The sequence below is a fragment of the Panthera uncia genome, chromosome E1 (assembly GCF_023721935.1).
Source record: "Panthera uncia isolate 11264 chromosome E1, Puncia_PCG_1.0, whole genome shotgun sequence".
Classification (NCBI taxonomy): domain Eukaryota; kingdom Metazoa; phylum Chordata; class Mammalia; order Carnivora; family Felidae; genus Panthera; species Panthera uncia.
In genome coordinates, this window is record NC_064814.1 from 1,327,735 (window position 1) to 1,341,660 (window position 13,926).

General features: G+C 54.8%; 1 protein-coding gene across 1 annotated transcript in view; it reads left to right on the forward strand.

Moving 5' to 3' along the window:
* The window catches only part of NPLOC4 (NPL4 homolog, ubiquitin recognition factor), a 59,369-nt gene that overhangs the window by 41,202 nt on the left and 4,241 nt on the right, over positions 1–13,926 (forward strand). The window contains exons 14-16 of the mRNA XM_049638119.1: positions 9,077–9,148; positions 12,378–12,473; positions 13,530–13,646. Coding sequence (XP_049494076.1) covers positions 9,077–9,148; positions 12,378–12,473; positions 13,530–13,646 — 285 coding nt within the window. The remainder of the gene's footprint in view (positions 1–9,076; positions 9,149–12,377; positions 12,474–13,529; positions 13,647–13,926) is intronic.

Here is a 13,926-nt window from a genome sequence, read left to right on the forward strand (position 1 = left end):
TATTCCACATCTTTATCCATTCATCCGTCGATGGACATTTGGGCTGTTTCCATACTTTGGCTGTTGTCAGTAGCGCTGCTATAAACATTGGGGTGCGTGTGCCCCTTCGAAACAGCACACCTGTATCCCTTGGGTAAATGCCTAGTAGTGCAATTGCTGGGTCGTAGGGTAGTTCTATTTTTAGTTTTTTGAGGAACCTCCATACTGTTTTCCAGCATGGCTGCACCAGTTTGCGATCCCACCAGCAGCGCAAAAGAGATCCTCTCTCTCTGCATCCTCACCAACATCTGTTGTTGCCTGAGTTGTTAGCGTTCGCTATCCTGACAGGTGCGAGGTGGTATCTCATTGTGGTTTTGATTTGTATTTGCCTGATGATGAGTGACGTTGAGCAAGTTTTCATGTGTCTGTTCGCCATCTGGATATCTTCTTTAGAGAATGTCTGTTAATGTTTTTTGCCCATTTCTTCACTGGATTATTTGGTTTTTGGGTGTTGAGTTTGATAAGTTCTTTATAGATTTTGGATACTAACCTTTTATCTGATATGTCATTTGCAAACATCTTCTCCCATTCCATCAGTTGCCTTTTAGTTTTGCTGGTTGTTTCCTTCTCTGTGCAGAAGCTTTTTATTCCGATGAGGTCCCAGTAGTTCATATTTGCTCGTTTCCCTTGCCTCCAGAGACATGTTGAGTTAAGAAGTTGCCATGGACAAGGTCAAAGAGGTTTTTGCCTGTTTTCTCCTCTAGGATTTTGATGCTTCCTGTCTTATGTTTAGGTCTTTCATCCATTTTGAGTTTCTTTTTGTGTCTGGTGTAAGAAAGTCGTCCAGGTTCATTCTGCTGCATGTCGCTGTCCAGTTTTCCCAGCACCACTTGCTGAAGAGACTGTCTTTATTCCGTTGGATATTCTTTCCTGCTTTGTCAAAGATTAGTTGGCCATACGTTTGTGGGTCTATTTCTGGGGTCTCTATTCTGTTCCATTGATCTGAGTGTCTGTTTTTGTGCCAGTACCATGCTGTCTTGAGGATTATAGCTTTGTAGTATAGCTTGAAGTCTGGGAGTGTAATGCCTCCAGCTTCGGTTTTCTTTTTCAAGATTGTTTTAGCTCTTCAGGGTCTTTTCTGGTTCCATACAAATTTTAGGATTGCTTGTTCTAGCTTTGTGAAGAATGCTGGTGTTATTTTGATAGGAATTGCATTGAATATGTAGATTGCTTTGGGTAGTAAGTTCCTCTAATTTATATACATATTCTTGTGGGTTTTCTGCACAGATGAGCGTATTGTCCAGGAATGGCAGTTGTCTCCCCTTTGCCATTCATTTCGGCTCCTCGTGCTGGTAGGGCTTCCAGAACAGTGTCCAGGGACCAGTGCTATTATCTTGTTTGCGACCATGAAATAAGTGCTTTCAGGATTTTATCGTTAACTGTGAGTCTGTCTTTCTGGTAATGCTCTTTATTTGGAGATTTGCTTTTTGCTTGCATGTCTTGTAAGTTTCTTGCACTTAAGAAGCGAGCTCCCTTTTGTCACGGAGCCTATGTTGTTTCTTTAATCCTGCTGTGGTTTCCCTGGATTGCTCACTCGCCTGTCGGTGAGAGCAGGCTAGCAGTGCTTCCCACAATTTGTTACAGACTTATGGGGTTTGAGACACTCATTTCTCACGTGTTTTAGGAAAATACCAGTTTGAGCAAAGAGACCTCCACAGGCAAACATTGAATAACTCCTGTGGGCCGTGGGCTGTAGGCTGTGGGCTGTGGCCTGCAGGCTTACAGGTGGGACACACACCGATGCCTGTCTGAGGCTACTCATCGTGTTGTTGTATGTGGTAAACAAAAATGGGAAGTGATTCTACAAGTTCAATAACAGGGCCTTCAATTAAAATATGTCTCTGGGATAAAATACTATGTGACCGTTAAAGGCATGTGCTTGAAAATTATTTAAAAATCTGGGATAGGGGCGCCTGAGTGGCTCGGTCAGTTGAGTGTCTGCCTCTTGATTTCGGCTCAGGTGGTGGGATTGAACCCCACGTCAGGCTCTGTGCTGAGTGTGGAGCCTGCTTTACGTTCTCTCTCCCCCTCTTCCCCTCTCCCCTGCTTCCCTTGCTTGCACTTGTTCTCGCTCTCTTAAAAAAAAAAAAAATATCTGGGATAAAACTCATAATGTAAAATTAAGCACGTACCTGTACGTGCAGCGTAAAGATACACGTGTAGGTGTTTGTGCACACATCGATGCGTGCATTTATATGGAGGACGGGGCTGGAGAGCTCGGGGGTCCTTCGGGAGGGCGGTGCTTGTCCACAGCTCCAATCTGTACGTCCCGGCACGTACTGTGCAGCCTGCGACGAATGGCTGGGGGGGTGGGGAGCGGTGCCCTGAGACTGGGACACCGGAGAAGGAAGGAAGGTGAAGAGACCCGCAGGACGGCCAAGGCGTCGTGTTTTCTGTGCTTTTCCTGAAGGAGTCACTGCTTGACCTGGGTTATCTTCGGGGGGGGGGGGTGTTCACGGTGGAGGGGACTGGTCTTTTCTGTCTTCTGTGCTGCGTGGACGCTACGTGTGTGTTTCTTTTATAATTTAATGCAAGAGTTGTACTTGTTCATGGTCGCACCCTTGATTCCTACAAAAAGACACAGGGAAGGCGTGATCAGCGGTAGCCACTGTTTGTGTCTAGCATGTTTCCTTTTCATTTCTGTTATTTTAGAGCAGATTTTTTAAAGTTTATTTATTTTGAGAGCACACCTGCGCACACAGGGGAGGCGGAGAGAGAGGGAGAGAATCCCGAGCCGGCTCCACACTGTCAGTGCAGAGCCCAACGCAGGGCTCGATCCCACGAACCCTGAAATTCTGACCTGAGCCGAAATCAAGAGTCAGATGCTTAACCAACTGAGCCCCCCAGGCGCCCCATCAGGTTTTTAAATGGGGCTCGTAATGATAAGGGAGCACGTTATTGAATATGTGGCTGAATCAACGTATTTAACAACTGACATCTGCTTCCGTCGCTCCTGGATGCCGCTAGGGGTGCTGGTGCGCGTTGGTGCAGCTCTAGACAGGACGCCGGTGCCGGTGCCCCCATCGTCACCCCGGCCACGGGTAGGTGAGGGTGCGGCTTGGGAGAGTGCCGCGTTCCCTGGGGTTTCCCTGGGGGTGGATTTGCAGGCGTGGTGTTCGGATGGTGTTCGGGGCCGTTGCCTGGATGAGGTGGAGACCAGCGTCCAGGGCCAGCCGAGGCCTGGGCCCCCAGCACGGACAGGCGGGGCTGCCGTGCACCCTCGGGGCACAAGGGCACACCTGGAAGCCAGGCAGAGCTGCCTCGTCCGGAGGCGCCCGTGGGTCCAGAATGGGGGCGCCGTTGGCACCACGTGGCCGTCGGGGCCTGGCGCAGCTAGCGTGGGGAACGCGGGGCTGGTCAGCGCGGTTTAAAGAAGAGACCAGGGAGGAGCCAGGTCTGCTGGGAAGGCAGGCGGAGCGGTGGCTGGTTCTGCCGTGGGAAGCGGGGCCAAGACACGTGCTCGTTCAGGGTTTCGTGAACGTCAAAGAAATACCCCGCGTGCGTGTCCTGTGGGAAGAGGTGACGGGCGGGGAACAGAGGAGACCGCGGGCGGTGTCCTTGAGGCAGCGCAGCACGGTAGATAGAGAATGTGTGGCGGCCCTGGGCTCGGGGGTGTTCAGAGACAGGACGGTACCGGCTGGGGGTGGACGGGGGCCCCGGGCTCCCGGACGGCGGGCCGCTGCTGGAGGGCTGGGACTGGGAGTCTCGGGGGACCAGTTTGCACACGGGAAGCCAGGCTTCGGCCGAGGGCGAGGCCACAGTAGTAGGTGGAGCTACTGGAAGCTCGCGGCGAGCATCCAGGCCGCGGGAGCCCCGAGGGGGTGCCGTCGGGCGGGCGCGCAGCTCCAAGGCGCACGCGCTCCAGGGGCACAGGTCTGTGTCTCACTTAACGTACAGGGACTTTACTAATGCAAAATCGGACGTGTGCTTCCGGGAAATCCGAAATTCTAGATGACGGGGAAGTAGGTGCCCGGCACCAGCCTTCACCTGTGCTTCCAGCACCCACCGTGCACGCGTGGGGGCAGGAGAGCCTAGGACGGCGTCGCCAGGGTCTGCAGCGTCTTCACTCAGGCCAGACCTCGACCCCCTGCCAGGTGTCACACCTGGGTCCCGGGACGACAGCGGTGGGCGAGTCGCACCGGCGCCCTCCTCCCAGGCGGTCCGTGGGGCGACCGTGGGGGTGCCCCGGTGTGGCGTGGCAGGGCGCTCCGGAACTGAAGAGTGTGAGAGTTAGCCAGGTGGGGAGGGCCTCGTCCAGGGGCCACACGTCCTCAGGCCCCGATGCGTCTGGGGGCCGTGGCTCTGCGGTAGGTGGAGCGCGCTGGAGATGGTGACGCGGGTGGCCGGAAGACACGGGCAGAGGTGGCAGGTGGCTCTGGGACGTGCCCGCCGGAGGGGATGTGGAGGCGGGTGGATCTCGCGGCAGGCTACACGAGCACCACATGCCGGCTGCCGAGCTGGGAGAGGGCAGCGGGGGGGAGATGCGAGGTGGGCCCGCAATCCGCGAGGAGGCGCGCTAGGAGAGGAGGGAGCTCCCTGTTGTAGGTGGTCATTGTGGGCACAGGGCTGGGGAGCCCGATGAGGCTGGCGCTGTCACGCGGGGGCCGTGCGTCCACTGGCTGTGGCCTTTGGGTGTGGAGACTGGGTGCCAGGGCCCAGGGCTCTGCTGTCCTAGCAGGAAGGGACCCGGGCTGGAGCCAGGCCTCTGGTTGGGGTGGGTGGGAAGGCACTGGAGTCACGAACTTCGGCGAGTAGCACCGTGAGCACGGCCGGGGCTGTGTGTTCGAGGTCTGGCGTGGCCGGACCGCAAGGAAGCCAAGCCAGCCATCTTTGGCGTCCTCCGCTCTGGAGGCCCTGGAAGGGGGAGAGGGGACAGGGAGGCAGAGAAGGGGCAGCTCTCCTGCAGGGAGCTGCCGTGGGGGCTCGGCCCGTGGAGCCCCTTTCTGTCTCCGCCATCGTTCGGGGGCTGCCCCAGTGCCTGGCGCTTACCCAGGAGTGCTCTCTGGGCCAGCCCTGCCTCACTCCTGCCACGTGCTCTGCGCTGGCGTCATTTGTCGAAGGATAGGTGTGTTTCGGGGGTTTTATGCATTCTCCCAAATCTCCGAGAAGGTGGCGCTGTCTGAGCCCGCGGGGCCGTGCCGTCGGGACCCCGCGCCGCACCCCTGCATCCTGAGAAGGTGTCTTCTGTTTCCTTGGGGAATTGCCTTGTGCTTTCTGCATTCGGTCGGCCGGTCTTTGTGATTAACCCGTCATGTGCTGACACACATGCCAGGGTGCCGTTTTCTTTATAGTTGCCATACAGAGAAGCTGCAATCGTTTCTGTTCAAAGAGTCTTTTTCGTTTTAATTTCTGCCCGTTTCATTGTATTTGGGAAATAATTCTTTATCCCAAAACTACATACTTACTTATGTTTTCTCTTGGTGTTTTTATCGTTTAATTTTACATTGAGGTTCGTGATCCATTTATCCGTTATTTTTTGGTTTATTTATTGTAGTTCTCTTATACATCACATGTTTGTCAGGGTGGGACCCTTCACTCATTCAGCTGTTTGTTTGTTTGTTTACTTATTTATTGAGAGAGAGAGAGAGAGAGAGAGAGAGAGAGAGAGAGAGAGAATCCCAAGCAGCTTCCGTGCTGTCGGTGCAGAGCCTGGCTCAGGGCTCGATTTCATGAACCATGAGATCATGACCTGAGCAGAGATCAGGAATCAGATGCTTAACCAACCGAGCCCCCCAGATGCCCCTCATTTAGCTTTTTTAAACAAATGGTGTGGTTTTTTTTAATGTTTATTTTTTGAGAGAGTGAGCACGGATGGGGAAGGGGCAGAGAGAGATGGAGACACAGAATCTGAACCAGGCTCCAGGCTCTGAGCTGTCAGCACGGAGCCCGACACAAGGCTCGAACCCACGAACTGTGAGATCATGACTTCGGCCAGAGTCAGACGTCCAACCGACTTAGCCACCCAGGCACCCTTCCAAAATGTTTTAATTACAAGAGATTACATTTGCTACCAATGTTATTTAGGAAAACTTAGCAATTAATCAAGAAATTGCCAAAAAGAGAAGAGATTCTGAACAACATACTAGCATAATGTCCGGTCTCAGAAGAAGGATTTTGTGGTACCTGAAATCTCCAAGCTAGGCTTTCATTCGAATCCGCTGTCAGGACCAGGGTCTGTGGCCACAAGGTCCCCACGAGGGGAGGAGTAGGGTTGGAGTGCGCGACCTCACGGCGCCATCGCGTTGTTGAGCGGAGATCGCCAAGTTCTGATGCAGAGATGAATTCTGCTGTGGATGGACCGGGTCTCTGACCCCCTCCACCCCTCCCAGCCGTTAGATCTTGGGCAGGTTAACTCACCTTGGTACCCCTCCGTGTCCTCATCATGCGCTGGAGACCCTGGGGTTGTGTGCACGCGGTATCCAGCCTGGACTGTAGGCTACCAGCGCCTAATATATGTCGGCAACTGGCTGTGTCTGCATCTGACGGACACTCTGCAGGTGGTTATCAGCGAGACCGTTTCCTAGACGGTGATTCTTGGAGAAAGTTTGTTCTGAGATCTTGCCAGTTCTTTAAAGAGAAAAGCAAAATAGGAGTAAACTTAAAGAAAGGGGCGCCTGGGTGGCTCCGCCCGTTAAGGGTCTGACTCTTGATTTCGGCTCAGGTCATGATCTCTTGGTTCGTGCGTTCGGGTCCCACATCAGGCTGTGCGCTGACAGCACGGAGCCTGCCTGGGATTCTCTCTCCCTCTCTCTCTGTCCCTCTCCTGTTCGTGCTCTTCCTCTGTCTCTCAAAACCAAGTAAACTTTTAAAAATAAGATAAAGAGAAAAGCAATACATCAAGGATTTCATTCGCCTTTTCCAAAGCAAGATGGTGCCACCCGGTCAGTGGAGTTTGCCCTTTTCCTGGCACCAAGACGGAGATCCCCGGACTCTTCTGTGACGTCACCACTACGGTGCCGCGGTCTGTGCTCATGGTCGTTGCCGGTGGGGGGGCGCTGGGGACCTCGGCCCCCGCCTCTCCCGGAGGCTTGCTCCCCTCGGACGAGGAACCGCTGACGCTCTGACTGCTGACCCGGGAATTGAGAGGCCCTCCTCCCTCAGTCCGACATCTGCTGACGCCCATAAAAAGTAATTGCTTTTGAGATGCGGTAGAGGACTGGGGGCTGGCTGGCAAAGACATCAGCAGGGAGGCACGTGGGAGAGAGAGAAGTTACCTGTTTTCCCCCAGCCCCGGGGAACAGAGGGGGATGCAACACCTTTATTTTCTTGGGGAGCAGAAAGGTACAGTTGGGTAGTTAAATTTGAAAGAGAATAGCACGACACAGAAAAAGGAGAGAGGGGCATTTAACAAGAAAAATCCCTGGAGGGGGAGATTAAAGCGAACAGGTGCTGGAGGAATGTTTCTGCATATTAGAGCTTAATTAGATTTGAAGATGAATTCCAGATGGGCTAATTATGGATGAGTTGTTGCAGGTTCTTTCTTGTAGGGGCAAGCGCGTATTTTTGGAAATGGTGATTTAGTTTGATTGGGTTTGATTCCCACCTCCTACCCTATCTCCTCCGTCGAGAAACCACCGCCTCTGGGGCCCCAGGACCCGCTCAGCAGTCTCCTGTCTCCAGCTGCCCCTGTGAAGCTGGCAGGGCCACGGAAAGCTGGGCCCAACCTGACTGCTGCACAGACGAGCCCAGGGTAGCCACCTGGCACGTGGCAGGACGAGTGACTCTTCCCCGAATTCGGTAGGAAGTCACTCCGACTTCAAAGGAAGGCAGACAGACAAAGCGGCGTGTTGTTTTCGGGATTGTGTCCTTTGACGGGTGCTAATGCTCCCTGGATAGCTAGCTGGTTCAAGCTGTTTGGACCATTTTCTGGGAGAGCCGAGGGGCAGGTGCTGGCGGGCAGCTCTCTTACATCGTGACTGGAAGGAAGGGAGGGAAAGCCTAGATAAACTGAGACGTATTGCAGATGAGAAATTTTAATTTCTAAAAAACAGGATCTGGGCCAAATGGTATCCCTGGTCTTGCCATTAGGGTGATAAGCCTGGTTCGACTTAGGAACCACCGACGTGGGTTGTCTGGAGAGAAGGTGCACACCTCTGACGTCCCCGGGAAGGTGCCCGTGTGCCGGGGTGGCCCTGCGTCATCCTGCAGGGGGAGCCCCTCCGGGGGACCTGCTTGGCTTCCCTTCAGGTTTGAGAGCTTTAATAAGTGTAAACTTTTATGTAAGGCCTCATAATTGGAAGTTATGGATATATAATTTATATATGAGTCAGAGAATGATTTATATGATGTTAAGTGATGATTTAGATAGAAAATATGATCCCCTCTCACAGAATCTTTAATGAAAAGTGTTGGTTCTTATGAATTTATTTCTAGAGCTCTGTTTGAACTCAGCATGTTTGACATAAATCAGATATAATTGTCATTTTATGATTAATGAACATATGCTGGCCGTTTTTCCCCATAATTAAACTTTATGTTCTGTGCATCTGACAAAGCAGAACAAGTTTAGACTCTGACAGATTGGTGGCGGGGGTTTTCCATGTCTGCATATTTGTGCGTACGTGTGCTCATTTGCGTACGTATTTATTTTATTAATGTACAGGATGAAGTGGGGATTTCAGAGGAGGGTGTGAGGGGGGTCGTTGGGAGCTAGCACTCAGTCCCGAGGTTGGGGAGCGCTTGTGCGGGTCAGAGAGGTGCAGGTGGGGCCTGCGGGCAGGGGCCCGGGCCATGTGTCCTGCAAGGGGCAGCGAGTGCCGGGCCTGGTGTATGTGTGTGTGTGGGGGGGGGGGGGGTTGCTGGAAAACGCTCTCCCAGTGGAGACACCCTGTTAACCAAGAACACGGCTGCTCCTTCATGTTGTGGCCATCATAACAGAGGCAGATGCGGGACAAAAACATGCACATCTTCCTCTGCTTTTTACATACTCCACAAGAATTGTGACCATTGACCAGGTAAGACAAGCCTGTGAGAGGCCAGCCGTGTCACTGGTCAGCAAACCCTTGCTCACACCTCTCGCTTTTGTTTCCCGTTTCAGGACATAGACAAGTTTGGCAATGAGATCACCCAGCTGGCCCGGCCCCTTCCCGTGGAGTATCTGATCATAGACGTAAGTGTGTGTCGTCCACCCCCCCCGGGCTGCTGGGTGGGGGCTGCGTGCAGTGGCGGCTGCGACGTGGACAGCCGCCCCTCTACCTGGCCCGGGACAGCCACACAGAAAGCATATGAATCCCTGAGCTCCTGTCATCCCCGAAAAGCTGGTGACTTTACGGGGGTTTTCTTCCAGCTTGTTTTTTTACTTCCTTAAAAACAACTTAGGGTTTACCTCTCCCTGACAAAAATGCAACCCTGGACCGGCGACCTGGCCAGGCGGCCTCTGGAGATCAGCCAGCCAGCCCGGCGTGGCTCCATGCTCGGCGTGCTCGGTGCTGTGCTGGTCACGGTGCGGCTGCCAGGCCGGGCTCGTGGTGGGCCGCCTCACCTGAGTCAGTCCCGGGGGCACGCGGCTGTGACTGTCCTCGGGTGAGTCGGCGGGTGCTCTCCTGGGCAGAGCTCCGGGAGCCAAGGAGGCAGCTGGCTCCACCATCCAGGCTCTGCTCCTTGCGGGAGGTGTGGCCCCCGGCCAGAGCGCCACAGAGGGCTCCAGTGCCCGAGGCATCTGCAGCAGCCGGCTCCGTCCCAAGGGGATGGGCAGCGGCTCGTTTCCTGACTGCTTCCGGCCAGGATCTCTTCGGCCGTGTTTGGACTCAGGAAGGGCACGTGATTCAGGCTGTAAAACATCATTGCATTTGGAGCAGCAGGTCCCCGTGAGCCAAGCCCACCGGTGCTCCATTCCAGTTGACGGCTCCCGAGAACATATTTATTACCTAGGCCGTAAAGGCATCTGTTTGTTAGACTACCTAGGGTGTAATTAAGATGAAAACAGATTGACGGAACATACACTTAGGAGGGGTCGGCATGATTTAAAGCCAGCTTTCTGAGGTCTCCCCTCCCCGTGGCCTCCCCACCCCTTTCCTTTTAGAAAAGAACCGAGTTCTTGCTTAGTGTGCTGTGTCAGTGAGCTTGGTTGTAAGGGAACGTTGCGCCCTGGGACACCTGAGCTCTCTGTTCTTGTGGAGGGAGGCTGGAACAGTCCCTTGAGAGCAGGTGTCCAGACCAGACGGCCATCTCCAGCCCCACGCCCGACCAGGCTTGTCTGATGTCCCCAAACCTCGTGACCGGGCCACTGAGGTCACGCAAGAGGAGGGATGGGCCTCGGTACCCGGAATGCCGTGGATGTGCTGTGGAGGCTGCCGGGCATTGGCCAGATGACCTGAAACTGGCTGGGTGGGGGGCACCGAAACAGGAGACGAGGTGCTGGGCTCACTGCACCCCTCTCCGGTGTCTGAGATATTCACAAACCGCCCAGGGCACTTTGGTTCGGCCGGGCTCTAAGGGGAGGTTACAAGTCTAGCACAGACATCTCTTAATTCCACATCCGTGGCCTGGGAGGTGCCCTGTTGTGCTCGTCCACCACTGTCTCTGCCTCCCGAAGGGGGAGCACTGCACAGTCCACAGACCTTTGTCTCTGCAGCAAGGACAGAGGCTGAGACTAATAATGCAGGCTTGCGTGTCTGAACCTTGGTGACTGTAGGCGCTCTGGGCTGTCTTTGTCTTGCAGAGGGACAGAGTGAGGCCTAGGATCTGTCCGCAGCTGACAGGCCACACAGCCAGTACGTGGCCCCGGGGCTGGAGTCCACACAGCTACATGCTCTCATCAGTAAAAGATGAGTGGGCTGGGTGCCAGCCTGGCTCAGTCGGTAGAGGGTGTGGCTCTTAACCTTAGGGTTGTGAGTTTAAGCCTCACATTGGGTGCTGAAATTACGTAAAAATAACATCTTTAAGTGGGGCGCCTGGGTGGCTCAGTCGGTTAAGCATCCAACTTCGGTTTAGGTCATGATGTCGAGGTTCGTCAGTTCGAGCCCCGCGTCGGGCTCGCTGCTGTCAGCGCAGAGCTGACTTCAGATCCCTCGTCCCCCTCTCTCTCTCTGCCCCTCACCTGCTTTCATGCACGTCCTCTCTGTCTCAAAAATAAACAAAAATAAAAGTAAAAATCGACAAATTGTTCAGTTGGGGTGCCTGGGCAGCTCACTCGGTTGAGCATCTGACTCTGGATTTTGACTCACGTCACAGTTGCGTGGTCGTGAGATGGAACCCCACAACGAGGAGTGGAGCCTGCTTGGGTCTCTCCCTCTCTCTCTCTCTCCCTCTCTCTTCTTCTCTCTCCCTGTCTCTCCACCTCTCTCCCCCTCTCTCCCTCTCTCCCTCCCTCTCTCTCCTTTCTCTGCCCCTCCCCTGCTGGCTCGCACTCTTTCTTTCCTAAAATAAATTCATAAACTTTAAACAATTGTTTTAAAAAGTAAAAAAATCTTCAAGACCATCAGGGCTCTGGTCTCAGATGCTGCTGCCGGCTCGGCTTGTCCTTGAGCCTGCTGGCACAGTCACAGCACATCCCGGGCCAGCCCCAGACAGCCCGCTGCCTTCGCCGATGCAGAAAGCAGACCAGAACGACACTTTCATTCCCGAGAAATAGTCCCGAAGGAACCAGAATAGCTGCTCTAAATCTGGACGACGTGTAATCCGCTGCCGCTGGTGTCGCGTTGCAGAGGAAAAGCTGCGTCAACCAAAATGTGGCACTTTGGGGCGGGGGAGCATCTGCCCGGAGGAGTGAAAACGGTATTTGTATCGGTTATTGCGCATTTACCACTGTCCTGTAGTTTCCGTCGACTGTGTGCCGGATTTAAAATGCTCTCTGTTGCTAGTAAAGCACGTCTGAGCCAAATGAAGAGTTTAGGTTCCCCCCCGGACACACATTCTTGACTCCAGCCCGTCTGATGGGGAGCGGGATCGCCGTGCGCCGCGCCTCGGGGCTGAGCAGCGGCTCCCTCGCGGCCTGGACGTGTCCTGGCCCCGTGCAGTGGTGCCGCGGGCTCTCTGGAGGTCACTGCGCCTCTCAGACCGTCGCGGGCTGCCCCTGAGAGTCCTCCCAGCCGCGTCCGTGGCGCTCCCACGGCGCACCCTCTGGCTTATCGTCGGCTTACAGAAACTGCCCGCAAATGGCACGGTCCTAGAAATCGTCAAAAACGATTCTTCGGTTTGCTTCCCAGAGTCCTGAGCATCAGGGGTCTCACTTAGGCGTGTCGTTAGCGGGTAACCGCTGCGTCCAGCGTGGAGCAGTCGGGCCTCCGCGGCCGTGAGGGACTCGGAGCTCGGGGAGGGCGTCGCTGCTCGTGGCACCTGAGGGCCGCCCTCGCCCGTTGGCACACAAGTGACGGTGGGTTTGTGTTTTTGTTCATTAGATCACAACAACTTTCCCCAAGGATCCAGTTTATACTTTTTCTATTTCGCAAAATCCGTTTCCTATTGAGAACCGGGACGTGTTGGGTGAGACACAGGTAAGCTCTTTTCTTTACAAACATAATTTAAAGTAACTGCCGCTTGTTTATCTGGTGTCAGTGTCGTTTTCCCAGAAAGTACCAAGCTTTTACACTCTCCCGATTGATTCTTATGGCAGAACCACCAGCTGGGACTTTTTTCGAGACGCTGTTGGTCACCGTGACACCCTCTCTGGAGTGGGGTTGATGAATCCCCACAGAGGCAAATCCTCGGAGGCCCCAGGCCTGTGGATCTGCCGGAAGAGCCGTGGTCGGCTGACTTCTTTTTTTCCCCAGATCTATTCACCACTTGTGTCCTCTCCCAACAACTTTTGTGTCATTTGTTTGTTGACCAGCGTCCCGTCTTTGTGGAGATGTCTCTCTTTGCTCTGTCATCCTGCCGCGTGGGCCTCGGGCGGCCCGGCCGCCTGGGCTTCCCGCCACGTCCTGCGCGGCGGCCCCTCCTCTGAGGCACGGCGGAGGCCGTGCGGAATTGCTGAAGCTGCCTCGTGCTGCCACACGGATGGTCCGGGACACGTTTGTTCCTAGGTGCATCTGTCTGTGCGGGGACCCGGGCCGCTTGTAGCGGTGCAGAGCCACTTACCGGGTGGCTCTCTTGAACGTCCTGTTTTGAGTTTTGCCGAAGGCGCGGCGTCTCATAATCCCCCCAACTCGCACACATAGTTACTCCTCATCGCAGTCACGCTGCCCCAGTCAACAGCGCGGCTGCACAGGGAGCACAGACCAGTCGTCTCGCCCCGGAGTGGGCCCTTCCCGCAGCCCACTCCACTTGGACGTGTCTTTTTTTGAACGCGTCTCCCAGCTGGGTCAGCTTTATAAACGCGCTCCCTTGCACGTCCCTCGATGCGTCACGTGTGCCGAGGGCCACAGCCTGTGCCGCGGCCACGTGCGTCCCTATGCCTGGGTCCCCGTCGGTGGCCGTAGAACGAGATGGGAGAGGTGTGTGTCCGCACCCTGCATTCGGCCGTGGCCCAGGCGGAGACGGACAGCTGTCTGGGCAGTGGGGTGGCCACAGCATGCTCCCGTTCACTGCGTCCTTCTGCCTCACCACTCTAGGACTTCCACAGTCTGGCCACCTACCTGTCCCAGAATACTTCCTCCGTGTTCCTGGACACCATCTCGGATTTCCATCTCCTGCTCTTTCTGGTCACCAATGAAGTCATGCCTCTGCAGGTACGGGCCCGGCCTGCGTGTGCGCGCCCGCCGAGCACCTGGCTTTGTAGTCCTCGGGCGGGATTGGCTATAAAGAGACGCTGCTTTTCCTCTCAAGCCAGAGCGTGGCTGGGAAGCCGGGTCGCAGTCCCCCTTACGTCCTGCGGGCGGTGGCTTTTCACAAGGGGCTTGCCGGTAGAATGATGGATTTGACACGAAGCATTTGCACTGAAACAACTTGTTTTAAGTGTCTGCCCCCCCCCCCCCCCCGTGATGAAGGACAGCTTCGTTTGTTATAATC